The 13,955-nt window shown below is 62.0% G+C and overlaps 1 protein-coding gene across 1 annotated transcript in view; it reads right to left on the bottom strand.

The window, feature by feature from the left end:
* Positions 1 to 239: 239 nt before the first annotated feature.
* The window catches only part of WFS1 (wolframin ER transmembrane glycoprotein), a 23,007-nt gene continuing 9,291 nt past the window's right edge, over positions 240 to 13,955 (bottom strand). Inside the window, exons 3-7 of the mRNA XM_040488339.1 lie at positions 13,616 to 13,760; positions 11,156 to 11,326; positions 9,569 to 9,649; positions 6,852 to 6,997; positions 240 to 2,835 (exon numbers count right to left, since the gene is read on the bottom strand). Of these exons, the coding sequence (XP_040344273.1) occupies positions 1,027 to 2,835; positions 6,852 to 6,997; positions 9,569 to 9,649; positions 11,156 to 11,326; positions 13,616 to 13,760 (2,352 nt within the window). The 3' untranslated portion in view covers positions 240 to 1,026. The remainder of the gene's footprint in view (positions 2,836 to 6,851; positions 6,998 to 9,568; positions 9,650 to 11,155; positions 11,327 to 13,615; positions 13,761 to 13,955) is intronic.

Here is a 13,955-nt window from a genome sequence, read left to right as displayed (position 1 = left end):
TGGCCGCGCACACGTGTCACCCTGTAAGGCGCGAGTGCACAGCTGGGCGGCCCCGGCCACATCTGCAGCGGCCCCCGGCCTAGCGGCGGTGCCAGGGTTTGTGCCCTGGCAGGCGAGTCGTCGGCTACTGAGAACGTCCGTTCTGCTCTCTGGAACTCACCTCTACTTAGTTCGGTGCAAGTGTAGACACCTGTTCTCACGAATGTACAAGAAAACAGCTCTTTTAAACAAAGAAAAGAGTTTCATGAAATGCTTTTATTTTGACTGCCTTGGGACCCTGACTCTGTCTCCTGGTGCTGAACATGGCGAAGCTTCTCTGAGCACCAGGAAGGGACACCCCAGGTTCCTCCCATTTCCTGATGCCGTGGATTCAGACAAGCATCTCACAAGCTCACCCACTGCCCACTAGACAGGAGAGCCACAGGGCAAGCCCGTGGGGCCCCGGGCTGCCGCCTCCCCCAGCCTCTGACCTTGGGAATCGGGCGGGGCCCTGACCGCGCGACAGAGCTCAGGCGGTACCCGAGTGAGCCCCAGATCGGCAAGCAGCTGTCGAGGCTTAGCAGTGACCAAATAAATAAGAAACCCTATCACCGAATGTCACAGCAGCGCGTTTGGTTCTTTAAAAAAACAAATCCGACACGAGAGTAAACGGGGTGGGGGGGTGGTGGTGCTTGGAAGTGGAGGGGAGGGGGAAGGACTTCCTCTGTAACGTGCTTTCCAGGGCCCAGAACTGCCAGGCTGGAGGGCCCATCAGCTTCGCCCCGCAAGGTCGGGGCTGTGGGTCGAGACGGCATGCAATTTTCAACGTCATCGCGTTCCAGGCGGGCAGAGACGAAGCTCACGGAGGTGTGAGCAGGCTGCATGTGACAAGTGCCACATCTGCACATGTGCGTGCATGTACACACACACACACACACACACACACTTCCTCTCAGCGTTAGTGCTGTGCCCTCTGGCTGGGTGGCCACACGTGGGCTGGAGGTCCTGGCGGGGACACGCGCAGACTCCCTGGCCGGGGACGCGCCCTCACACCGCGGACAGGAACGGGAAGAAGAAGAAGTCGAAGGCGAACTTGACGGCGCCGTGCACGGTGTTGCGCCAGTCGCGCTCGATCTTCACGTGGCGCCGGGCGGGTGTGAGCTGGGCCATGCAGTTGAGGCAGCGGATGGCCTTGAGCTCGAAGACGGGCCACTTGCTGCCCAGGCGGCCCTCCAGGACGGTGCTGAACTCGATGAGGCTGCCCTGGCGCAGGCTGAGCAGCACGTCCTTGAACTCGCCGCTGGCCCGCAGCACGAGGTCCTTGGTGACGTCATCCTCCTCCGGGCTGCGCGAGCCGTTGGCGCCGCTGTACGGCATGCCCACCGTGATCTCGAACTTGTAGCGGTCGAACTTCTTGATGTGGCAGGGGTGCTTGGCCAGCAGCTTGAGGCGGCACAGCTCCTCCTCGGCCGTGGGCGCCGTGCCGGGGCTGCAGGACGGGTAGGCCTCGCCGTACAGGCAGCGCATCCAGTCGCCGATGAAGACCGGCAGCACGTTGACGGCCGACTCGGCGCTGTTGTCGATGTCCGTCACGCGCACGTACTTGAAGCGGCCCGTCCACGTGACCCTGTGGCCCTCCAGGTGGCTGCACAGGATCTGGGTGCGGGCCATGTTGGTCTCCTTCCAGGCCCGCGGCCCACACAGGAAGCCGTACTGCTGCCAGGTCAGCGTGGAGTTGTAGACCTTCATGCCCTCCGACCGGTACACGTAGAACCAGCAGAACAGCACGATGGCCGTGATCCACACCAGGATGAGCTTGACAATGGAACTCCGCGTCAGGGACTTCACCACGCCCACCACCGAGAAGTTGGCCTTGGTCCACCAGCGGAACAGCAGGGGGATGCTGCACATCACCAGGGTGACGGCGACCTTGGTGAGCTCCAGGGACAGGAACCAGCGGGCTAACTGCACCACGCCCATGAGCGCCAGGCCGGCCACCAGGATCGGGAGGGCGAACAGGAAGAGGAAGTAGCCCATGCTCGCGCGGATCAGCCCCAGGCCGGTGGACTCCAGCAGGATGACCACAGAGAGTTCGCACCACATGAAGCACACCAGGTAGGGCACCAGGTAGCAGTAGGTGCCCTTGAAATTCCTCAGCTGCGCCATGCGGAAGAAGAGATAGAGCAGGTAGACGTAGAGCAGGCAGGGGACGCTGACGTTCAGGACGACCAAGTGGCCGAGGGGCACGGTGACGAAGGTCTGGCCCAGGAGCTTCAGGTGGTGCCAGTCGAAGGGCAGGGAGGGCAGGAGGGAGAGCAGGCCAGCGGCCACCTCGGTCACCAGGGCCCTCCGGGTGTAGGGCTCGGCCGAGGTGCTCAGGCTCATGTAGCTGGTGGCCGTGAAGAAGATGGCCACCACGGCCAGCTCGGAGCAGGGGATGAAGTCCTTGCTGGCGACGGGGAAGGAGAAGATGACGAAGAAGACGGACAGCAGGAAGTGGACGTAGGGCTCCAGGTGGTTCCAGCCGAAGTTCACCTCGGCCTGCTCCACGTCCAGGTTGGGCTCGAAGCGCAGGAGCAGGCCCGTGAGGCTGCGGAAGCTCTCCCAGGCCCTGCTGTCCTGGAAAACCTTGAGGGTGCAGATCACCATGGAGACGAAGGACAGGTAGAAGACGACCAGGGGGACGAAGAGGGCGAAGAAGTCGATGGTCAGGTTGCTGATGATGAAGAAGAAGATGAGGGCGTTGATGTGGTGCGTGGGCACGATGGTGGACAGCCAGTGCATGCCCGCCCGGGACGCCATGTCAATCAGGTACTCCTTGATTTCCATGATGGCGTGCAAGGGGTACTTGACCACCTGGGGGGCGGAGACAAAGACGGGGCATCGGAGGCAAGCGGGGACACGGCCCCCACTGCCGTCCCCGTGACCCGGCCGGCCAGCCTCCCGAGCTCTGCGCGAAGCTAACGGCTCACCCCTGGGCCCCTCGTCCCAGCGGGTCCTTCCCCAGGAATACCCTCTCCACGTGGTGACGTCCTCGCCATGCCCTGCGGTCTATACAGACCCTCCCTCAATTCCACCCAGGCCTGCACGTCCTGGCCCCTGTCCTCTGCACCCCTGGAGCGTGTCCCCTGGCTCCCCTCTCGTCCCAATCTTTGCCAGGGATTCCAGACTCTTGTGAGCCAGTGTCCCCCGTGGGACCCCGAGTCCCTGGGGGAAAGCACCAGGGCTTGTGACCTGATCCCCCCCCCCACCCCCACCGCCAGCAAGGGCTGCCCTGCTGGGCCTCGGCCCCCCAGCCCACTGAGGACAGAGGAACTGATACTTTCAAGCCCACACAGGGCTCTGAACACTCCCAGGAGCCGCGGTGGCTGTAGGGGCTCCAGAAAGAGCTCCCTGCAAACGGAACCATGGGGGCTCACGTGGAAGGGGCCAGAGGAGAGGTGCTCGCCAGTGGCAGGGACCCTGAGAACCAGCCGCCTGCCACCGCCCACCTCCACACACCCACGCCGCTCAGAGCAGACACGTAACCAACGGCCACTTCTGCAATCTGCACCCAGTGGAGAGGGCAGGGGAGACCACGGCAGAGGCGGGCTGGACCCCACTCCTGCCCGGTTTTCTCTGCAGGACTCCCAGAGGCTCCCGGCCCTGCCAGGGCTCAGGAGGTGTGGTGTGGAGGGCAGGGGTGTGGGTGTGTCTGGAGGGGCAGAGGCGTGGACCCCAGACCACACAAGATCACCCACGTGTGGGGGCACGGAAGCCCGGCTGCCACCCAGAGCCCACCTCACCACTGCCCCGGTGAGGTGGGCCCCACGGCCTCCGCCTATGCCCTGGGGACAGGCTCTCTCTGCCTGCCCTGCCGGGGCGTGGAGGAGAAGACTGGCCACGGAGGGGGAGCCTGAGTGAGTGTAACCAAGGGATCACAGCAGGATGTGGCTGGCAACTACAGGTGACCAAATACCCTGGAAGCAACGGCATGGGGCACGTTCCACAGAGAAGGGGCACCCGGGCTCCTACAGGAGTCCATGGCTCAAAGAACGTGTGTATGCCCACACCTGTCTGTACATACACACACAGACACACCCGTGTGAAGGGTTACATTCCTTCTCCCATGTCTGTGACAGCCCAGCCAGGAAATGAACAGATCGGTACCCCAGCTAACTACTCCCCCAGCTCCCCGGGGCTAGTGACCTTCCCGGAAAGCAGACATCACACTCACATGTGACTGGGGACGGCCACCAGCGAGTGCTGGGCACTGTAACATTAGTCTCAGTGGCTACTTATGATGCTTGGCAGGGGGCAAACAGGCATCTGCGGACACACACCTGCTCCGGGCTTCCCCTGGGGGGGCCCCTCTGACATAGAGCCAGGCTGGCTGGAGGTCAACCGCCTCAGAACGAGCAGACAGGTGTGTCAGCAAGGCTGGAGCAGCCGATCCCTGGTGACGGGGGCCTCGCTAGCTAGTGGCAGACGGACTAGAGGCGTCTCCCGGCCGCTGTGGTCAGTGGTCATTCTCCGTGCCCTGCGGCTGGGACCTTGAGATGGGTCTCAAGTTCTCCCCCCAGGCTCCGAGCCACTCACACCTTTTGTTTTTTGCCCTTGAGGCCACACAAAGTGGTTGAGAGGACCTTTCAAGGACAATGAAGCTTCTCCAACCTAATGCCCAGCTTGTCCAGGGTGTCCGGCCTCTGTCGGCTGAGGCCTGAAGGCCATGAGGACCAGGGAGTCCTTCCCTTTTAGGGTCCCAACTCTGTCCCCAGTCACTTCCATCTAGACCCTGCTCTTGGGGACCCACTGGATTGGGAAACAGAAAACCTTTCTGTAGACAAAGTCCAACAAATTAAAACAAGCTGTTCTTTGAGCAGGAAGCAGATTTTTAAAAAAACAGAGCAGGGAGTCAGTTCTACGACAGGAAGGTACAGCGCGCTCTGGCCAGGTCGGAGGTCGTCGGCCACTCTGCTGACCCAAGAGGCCAGGGGTGTGACGACAGGCCGCTAACCAAGGGGCCCATCTGGGACCCGGCAGGTCACGGCAAGGCTCAGACCCCGGTGAGTGTTCACACGTTGGACCTCGCGATGACTGACGTGAAAACCGTGTGGATTTTACTGCATTTACTCTTGCGACGGTTTCATCTGCCACAAAAGAGGCCGGCGCAGCCCGGGGCCTGGAGTCTGGAGCCTTCCTGTGGGGGCCACATGCGCTCACGGAGGCACCAGGCGCCTCACTGGGGCCAGAAGACAGAGCACACTGCTCTTCCTCTGCCTCCAAAAGGCTATTAAAAGCTGCAACAGCCTCCAGTTTTGGAGACACCTGCTAGGATTCACCGTCTCTTTTGCAAAAGACTTTTAATGAGACAAACTATAGAGGCATCCAAGTGCTCTGATGGTTTCAAAACCTGAAGGAAACTCAGAGCCCCGTGTACTTCTTGTCAGAATACTTTAAATCTCTTTCCCAGAAAGGACTCTCAGACGTCTCCCAACACTGAGAGTGACAGAATTTACTGTCCCAGCCAGGCTGCTTTGCAAACAGGCATCATTAGGGGGGACAGCGCAGGCCTGCCCGCGGGCCCTCCAGACTCACCCTTTCACCTCTGACCCTCACTGGCATTTCGGAAGCACCTCGGCTTGGCCAAGAACAATGGCCAGGGCCCCACCCCCCTTCTCTCCAGTTCTAAGGAAACTGAAAGCAACTATCTGTGAACACACAGCCCCAGCCTGTCAGAGTGGACCTTCAATAAAGTCGTGACCTCCCTTGGTCAAGCTCCTTGGCCATCCTGGCCTGTGGCTCGCCACAGCACCTGATCCCGGGGGACTCACGCAGCTTGCTGGTTGGTCCCGAGCGCGGCCATCGCGCCGGCCGCCCCGGTCTGAGCCTCCGCATCTGGGCTCCTGGCAGGTGCTACACCAAGCTGTCTCCGGCACGGGGACTCCCCACGCTTCCTTGTCCCCCCAATTCCTGCCTGCTGGCGGCCCAGCCGTCGCCTGCCCCTCTGCCCCACTGATGGTGATTCACCCCAGTTCCCACTCGGCTTGCACCACACGGGTGCTAGGATGACTAACGCCACGAGCTTCTCGATGATTCGTCTGCTCAGAGCCGCTCGTGCTGGGTCAGGCAGCCAGTTTTGCGGAATCACGGTAGACTCTGCAAGTCAGAGAGCGGACCTGGGGAACCGCCTGCACCGTGGTCTCAGTGGCGTGACCAGGGAAGTGAAAGCTGTCACAGAAGGGGCATGGCCCGCCATCCCTGCCTTCTGCACGTATTTGTACGCCCCGTGCTTGCTCCTCACTGTCTGCAGCTGCTCGCGGGCCAACAGCGGGGGCCAGAGTGTCTCCCTTCCGTCCGGCCAGCCCACAGTGGCCTCTTTGCTACTATCCACACTGCACTTGGCTTTCCCCCGAGCCCCTGCGGATCTGGGTAAACAGGGACCGGCAGGATCCTCACGGTCTCTCAGTACCAGCACTCTGCGTCTGGGGAAAGGCATCTTTGCAAAACCGACCTCCATTCCGTGCTGTAAACGGATCATTTTTCAAAATGACAAGGTCTCGGTGAAAGTCGGACTCCAGAGCCTGCCACTCTGCTGCCTGTGGTGTTCCGCGGAGAACGGCCCGGGGGGTACCCGTGCTCGTCCGTCACACCCGCGCATGACCGCCCCACCTGCGTCCCTGGGTTTGGAGCCTGAGTGCATGTGAAAGGCCCCTCTCTCGAGAACACACCCTCATGAAGTTATGGGGACCATCCCTACGGGGCACGCCTCCCCAGACAAGCTGCCCAGTCCCGGAGGCTCCCGTGTCGCAGCGGCCTCCTGCCCGTTCCTTCCTGCATGGCACCAGGCTGTATGGTGAGCGCCCTTTGGCTGGGCCTCCGGCCCCACTCACCTTCAGGCGCAGGGGCAGGTCCTCGGGGCTCTTGCCCACCAGCTCATCGTCGTCATCGTCCTGCAGGAACAGGTTGGCGGGGATGATGCCCTTGGCATACTTCTTGGTGATCTCCACGAAGTCATCCAGCGCTATGTAGCTCTTGGCTGGGGCACAAGAGAGAACGGCACAGGGTCCGCCCACACCGCGAGCACACAGTCACCCCGCACGGATGGGCAAGGCAGGGGATGGTGGCTGGGCCCCGGCGGAGGGAGGCCGAGCACGCCAGGCACAAACCTCTCTGTCCTGGACAGACAGGCGGCCACAGACGGGCCAACCGGGGGGAGAGCAGGCACCCTGCCTCCTCGCCTTGGGGACAGCAGTTCCTCCCTTGAACCTCCCGCTGCCCAGCTCTCAAGACCAGGGTCTGCCCCCACCAGCCCTGCAGCCACCTCCTCTCCTTCAGCCCTGGCTGCTCCCAGCTCTGGTGACGGCCACCTGCAGCCCACAGCCCAGCCACCTGCCCCCCCTCCACTCAGCATGCATCCACTGAGGACCTACTATGTGCCAGGCACCGTGCTAAGCACTGGGAAGGCCTGGTATGTGCACAAGTCTGGACTCCTGGTCTGGTGGGGTCGTGCTAAAGACAGCTGGCTGCCAGGCGTGACCGGCTGCCCCCCGGAACCGTCCTCCAGGCAGAGGGAGAGAGGGGAGCCCGGGGAGGTGCAGTGAGTGACTCGGCACAGAGATCACGATCGTGAATGGGCCGCCAGCCCCAGGGCTGCCGTTCACCAGGCGCTTCTGAGGCCTCCCACGCGGGGACTGCGTTCTGGACACTGGGGACAGAAGCCCACCGTAGAAAAGAGCAACAGACAGCAGCAAGAGCAAAGGAAACAGTGTCTGGAACGCAGTGAGCACCACGGAGAGGGTGGGGCGCAGACAAGGGGCTGTTCCTTAACATGAGCCAGGGTAGCAGTAAGGGTCAAGACGGGGCAGCCTTGGCGGGGCCCATACAGGGACAGGTAAGGCTGGAGCCGACATGGAACAAGCAGGGGAGAAAATGGGGCCCAGTGGCCTGGCCCAGGCCGTGTGGCTGGGGTCACGGGTGGCCTCTGATGCCACGAAACTGGCCACCAAGGCGTGGAGTGTGGACACAATGGGGCGTAAGGATGAGTCACCAAGGACTTGGACAGAGCCATTCTGGTGGGATGACGCGCGGAAGGCCCCGGGAGAAGTGGGGAGAGGAGCCAAGAAACGGACCGATGTGCACCTTTCCACCTTCCTTAGAAAGGGGAGCAGAGAAACAGGGCAGGTGGCTGCTATGGGCACGAGGGGTCCAGAGAGGATCTCGTCTTCATTTTCTGAGGTGGGAGGAACAGGCACATGTTCATAAGCTGCTGGGAATGTCCCAGTGGGGAGGGGGGGCCGGCAGCCCAAGCCAGAGGGGAGGCCGGCCTGGCCGCCTGATGGCAGGGCTGGGACCCGTGGACGGCACTGTCCACACCCGCCTGGAGAGGCCACGTCTCTGCCCAGCTCTCAGCGCGGGTGGGCCTCAGACCCATCCCTCCCACCCCAGGGCACGTGGTCTCCCCCGGGAGCCCGTGACTTTCTAGCAGTTACAAGGTCCACAGGAGAGCTCCGAGCCGTTAATCATAAAGTCCCCAGGGTGGAGAAGGCAGAGCTGAGCAGGGACCTCCCGAGATCGCCACACCGCAGTCGTATCTCGGGAGGAACTGACCCTCACGAACCTCTGCCCAGAGGCACGCCTCACCCCAGACAGGCTCCCGGCACCTCCGCGCAAAAAACCCCCTTAAAACCTCCCATCCTTCTGGTTCCTATCGGCCATACGCTTTCCTCTCCGCTTCAGGGTCCTACATGCCCCGGGGCCTTGGGGAAGCCAGGCCCAGGATGCGCTACGCCCCCAGAGTTCCAATGACACGTCAGAGACAGACGGTGAGAAGGAGGGAAGCACGCCCCCCCCACCCCCGTACAGAAGCTCTCAGGGCTGGTGGGGCCCTCGGCCCTCTAATCTGACCACCACTGTGCAGAAGGGGAAACCGAGCCCCAGGGAGGAAAGCCAGGCCTGCCCGAGGTCAGGAGGAGAGTGTGTGGCCGAGCTGGGGGAGGGCCCAGGCCTCCTGTCAGTGGTGAGTAGCCCCTGGGCCCCTCCCGTCTGTCTCCCCTGGAACTCGGGCCCCGGGGAACTCTGACCACCACCACCCGGCCGGGCAGCTGCACACAGAGCATCTGAGGACCTCTCCTAACTGGATGCCCCAAATCCCCCATTCCCGACCTTCCCGCAGCCCGTGCTGGGGGGGCCCCCACACTCCCTGCTGGGAGCCCCCGCCCCCCAACAACTGCCCCGCCAGGCCATTGTGTGCGGTTCCCTCCCCTTTACCCTTCAGGGGCTAACTGCCTCCTCATCCTTGCAGACTTACTCAGGCACCCCAGATGCACTCACCTTCTCCCCATCCCTCTGCCCTGCAGGGACCGTCACACTGCCCTCTCTGTGCCCCGTCCCTCTTCCCTCCAGGCCATGCGCACCTGCTGGGCGGAGTCCAGATCCCACTGCCCAGAACACCGACAGCCCCAGATGGGCTGGGAAGAGAAGTCCGTCCCGCCTCCAAGGCCTTGGGGCATGTGCTGTGGTGCCCAAGGGGTGGAGGTGGTGCCCGGCCTGGGGGGCCTAACGGCTGGGCCAAAGCTGTCACAGGTGCGGGACTGGAGGCCATACTCACATTCGCTGCTAACCAAACGCTCCAGCACCCGCCTCTGCTTCTGTAGGGACTTGGGGACTGGGCCTGGCTGTGCCCCTCCATCTGTAAGTGACAGAGCAGACAGAGAAATCAGAGAACAGGACTAACCGTTCCCACATGCCCTGCGGCCCTCCGGAAACCGGCCCCTGAACTCTGGGGGCTGCAGGGCCTGGGGCCTCCTTGCAGCCCTTGGTGGGCACAGTGAGGGCCACCTCTGAGCCTCTGCCCACGAGGCCGACTTGGCACCCAGGGGGCACAGCCACCTCCTCTGCGGATGCAGCCAGGGCAGAGGACACACCGCAGTTTCTGGTCGGCATAAGCTTTGCTGGCACCGTCCCTTGGCATGATTTCCCCGATTCTCCGAACAGACGGAGCGCCTGGGGCCACGGGTCAGGCCTCTCCCGGTCTCCCCAGCCCTGGTGCTGGAAGGGGCCCCACAAGAGTCTGCTCAATGGCTGAGCGCTGAGCCGGGACCGAAGAATTCTGCCCCTTTGTCAACATCCACCACCTGCCGCGCCCCCAATCTGACAAGCATTCCAGTCTGCCTGCCAGGCGCCGAGGCGTGCCTTCGCAGGGTCGGGTCAGGCAGTGACAACACGAGGTGAGAAGCACTGTGACCTGAGAGTGACCGGGGGCCACAGGGGCCCGGACACGCTGGGACTGCCTCGGGGCGGGGGGGAAGCGGGTGGGGGCTGACCTACGGCACTGCAGGGCCCCTGGGGCTCCAGGGGGCGGCCCCGAGCTCGTCACAGCAAGCGTGCCTCTCCGGGTGCTGCCGCCCAAGCCCCAGGCCTCACGGACGCCTCGGCTCGGCCCCGGCACCGAGAGAGCTGAGAGCCAAGAGAGCGGGCTGGTCGCCAGAGGTCTAGTCAGACAGGGGTCCTGCCCAGAGACCCCAGGAGAAGGGGCAAAGGTGTCCACCGGGCAGCCTTCTCTGCTGCTGGCAGGTGGCCCCAGGCCCTGTCGTGTGTACCCAAGGGCAGGAATCAGCTTTCTGAACAGCGGGAGGCAGGTGCTCCTCGAGCCGATGAAGAGGAAAAAGCCAGGTCGGGCCCTGGGAAACGAAGGGGCCGCACCCAGCCAGGGAGGCCCGTTCCTCTGCCCGATCTGTCCTTCTGGCTGGCTGCCGGGTCAGGAAACTGGGGGAGGGGCTGTGGAGGCCGGAGATGAGGCCTGCCTCGGGGAGGCCGTCAGAGCCACAGCCGGCCCCACATCCCTGGAACCGCGAGTCCCTGCCGGCGTCTGCTACTCTCCCCCAGCTTCTGTCCCCTCGGGAGGAGCAGGACACCCTAAGAATGACACGATCTACAGCTCTGCCTGTGGGCGCCCAGCCCATCGACCGTTCCAGAGCTCAGGACACGGCTTAGGAAGGGGACCCCAAGAACAGGATGGCACCCCAGGAGGGACCCTCCCTGAGCCTTACTTAGAGGAGACCCACGAGGTCTCCGAGACAAGGTCCCTGGGAGCCCCCAGTTAGGCTCCCAGAGTCCCCATAGGGAAGCCCCCAGAATTCCAGAGAAGCCCCTGAGGTGCCCGTGGGAAGGGCTGGTCCCCACGAGGCTCGCGTACCGTGCTCGTTGACCTGCCCGACGTTCTCCAGCAGCTCTGACACAGCCACCTGCTTCTTCTTCTTGGGGTTGAGCTTCCAGTACATGACCAGGGCCGCCTTGCGCACGGCCCGCTCCAGGTCAGTCTCGGAGGAGAGCTGCCTCACCTCCTGCTCGTTCTCGAAAGTGATGCCTAGGAGACAAGATGCATTGAAGGCCTCATCCCGCCCGCCTGGGTGTCCTTAGCGATGCTCTGGGCCCAGACCAGCTCTGCTGCGGGCGCTTGGGAGGGGACTCAGGCGACAGGTTTTGCAGGCACCTATGGTCGCCAGGGCAGAAACAGACATTTGACCAAAAAGGCCATCTGGCCAAGTCCCGGACTTTCCAGCTCAGAGCACGGCCTGGCCCTGCAGGAGGCGACCCTGGGGGGCAGGTGGCCAGGGAGTCAGAGACAAACAGAGTGGCAGGTAACCATGGGCGTCAGAGACACGTAACCAGGGTCACCGGCCTGGGTACAAGAGCGGGACTCCCCTGTGTCCACGGCACTTCCCGGGCACTGCCCCTCCTAAGACGGCCGGGAAAGCTGTGTCCCCGCACGGCTGCCTTTCCGAGGGAGACAGAGACTCGCTGCAGAGAGAGACGGGATTTTTTCTCCCTTTACACATCTTCCAAATTTTCCACCTGAGCACACGTTTCTCTCAAGATCAGGAAGCAGCCAACGTGAGAAAGTGGGGGAGCGGAGCACGCGAGGCCGCTCCCGGCCCCGTCTAGCACCCGCCCTGGGTCCCGGGGTCCTGACTCGAGCCCCTCTTCCGGGCCACGTGGGCCATGGGCCGCACTGACTCGGGCCAGCACCCGGCCCTCCCTCCTGCTCCAGAACGGGAAGGTGGGCTGGCGAGAAATCCCGGCTAACAGAACGCCACCATTCCAGGTTTTCGGAGGCACTAGCCCCATTTCCAAAGAAAGCAGGTTCTATATAAAAAATGTAATTCTAAAAACGGTACAATTAAACCAGAAGAAAATACACCAGACTACAGAGCGTTTTCTTTTCTGGGTTTCCAAGTTATGAGTAATTCGTATCTTTCTGTTTTCTATGTATTCCACGTTTTATACGATAAGCATCAAACACTTCTACGATCTGGAGAAACTTTGTTTAAAAAAAAAAAAACCCGTTGTGACATACCTGTTCCTTTGTCTCTGAGATGGGAAGCCCCCAGAAGCACACTGCTCCACATGGCACCAGGGACAAGCCATTTCCCTTGGGCAGGATGATGGAATATGCGACCACACGTGGCCGGGCTCTGCCTCGCTGTCCCCCCCCACCACCCTCCACATCCGTCCCCTTCCAGGCATGAATGCATCTGAGCAGATCTTCACTGGCCCACGGTCTCCCAGCCGTTCAGCCCAGACCGGATGCAAAGTCAGTCCAGGGAGTTCCATCCTGACCTCCGGCCACTGCCACATTGCCCTGCTGCATCACAGGGAAGCTGACTCTCCAATGGCTCTATGATCCACTCCTCAGTCTGGATTCGAACTCAGAAGGGATCTACTCACAGACACCTACACACGCTAAAGATAGGATGAGTGGCTTTGTTGGCTAAACATCCCGTGTTATGCTCTGGAAACAACGTCCAAATGACAAAAGCACTGGCGAAACAGAATTTACACTTATTTCTCGAGAGCGCCACCAGCTTCAGGGGCGTCTGGGTGGCTCAGTCGGTTGGGTGTCCGACTTCGGCTCGGGTCATGACCTCACAGTTCGTGGGTTCAAGCCTCCCCGTCAGGCTATGTGCTGACAGCTCGGAGCCTGGAGCCTGGAGCCAGCTTCGGATTCTGTGTCTCCTCTCTCTCTGCCCCTCCTACTCTTACTGTCTCCCTCTCTCACTCAAAAACACACATAAAAAAAAAAAACCCATAGGGGCGCCCAGGTGGCTCAGTGGGCTGAGCTTCCGACTTCGGCTCAGGTCATGATCTCGCGGTCCGTGAGTTCGAGCCCCCGTCAGGCTCTGTGCGGACAGCTCGGAGCCTGGAGCCTGCTTCCGATTCTGCGTCTCCTTCTCTCTCTGTTCCTCCCCCACTCATGCTCTGACTCTCTCTGTCTCAAAAATAAATGAATGCAGGGGCGCCTGGGTGGCGCAATCGGTTAAGCGTCCGACTTCAGCCAGGTCGCGATCTCGCGGTCCGCGAGTTCGAGCCCCGCGTCGGGCTCTGGGCTGATGGCTCGGAGCCTGGAGCCTGTTTCCGATTCTGTGTCTCCCTCTCTCTCTGCCCCTCCCCCGTTCACGCTCTGTCTCTCTCTGTCCCCAAAATAAATAAACGTTGAAAAAAAAATAAATAAAAAAATAAAAATAAAAAAATAAAAAAAAACCCAATAAAACAAAAAAGAGTGCCACCAGCTTCGTATTCTCCCCCCGCTGTTACGTGCTGAGGTAGCAAGAAGCCGTGTGTCCCCGGCAGCCACCGCAGCTTCCCGCGGGCCCACCTTTCCTGTCCGCCAGGCACCGGCGGAGAAGCTTCACCGCCTCACGCCGGCCCTGCTTCGCGGCGAGGATGAGCCAGCTCACGGCAGTGCAGTTGTTCAGCTCCTCGTCCGCGTTGCTGGCGAGCTGCAGGTAGTGTTTCCCTACCTGCGGGCGAGAACCCGGTCAGGCCACGCTCCACAGCAGTCCCGAAACGCACGCGCCGGGGCTCCGGCTCTGTGTGCTGGCCCCGACCTGCTCCCCATGGCCGCACAAGCTCCGGATTCCAGACCCTGTTCTGCCCCAGTGTCCCAGGCAGCCCGCCTCCCCGACCCCGTCACCCAGGCCAGCCCGCCTCCCCGA

Source organism: Herpailurus yagouaroundi, unplaced genomic scaffold (genome assembly GCF_014898765.1).
Source record: "Herpailurus yagouaroundi ecotype Mexico unplaced genomic scaffold, PumYag 28, whole genome shotgun sequence".
NCBI lineage: Eukaryota > Metazoa > Chordata > Mammalia > Carnivora > Felidae > Herpailurus > Herpailurus yagouaroundi.
This window is presented reverse-complemented; position numbering and strand designations above follow the sequence as displayed.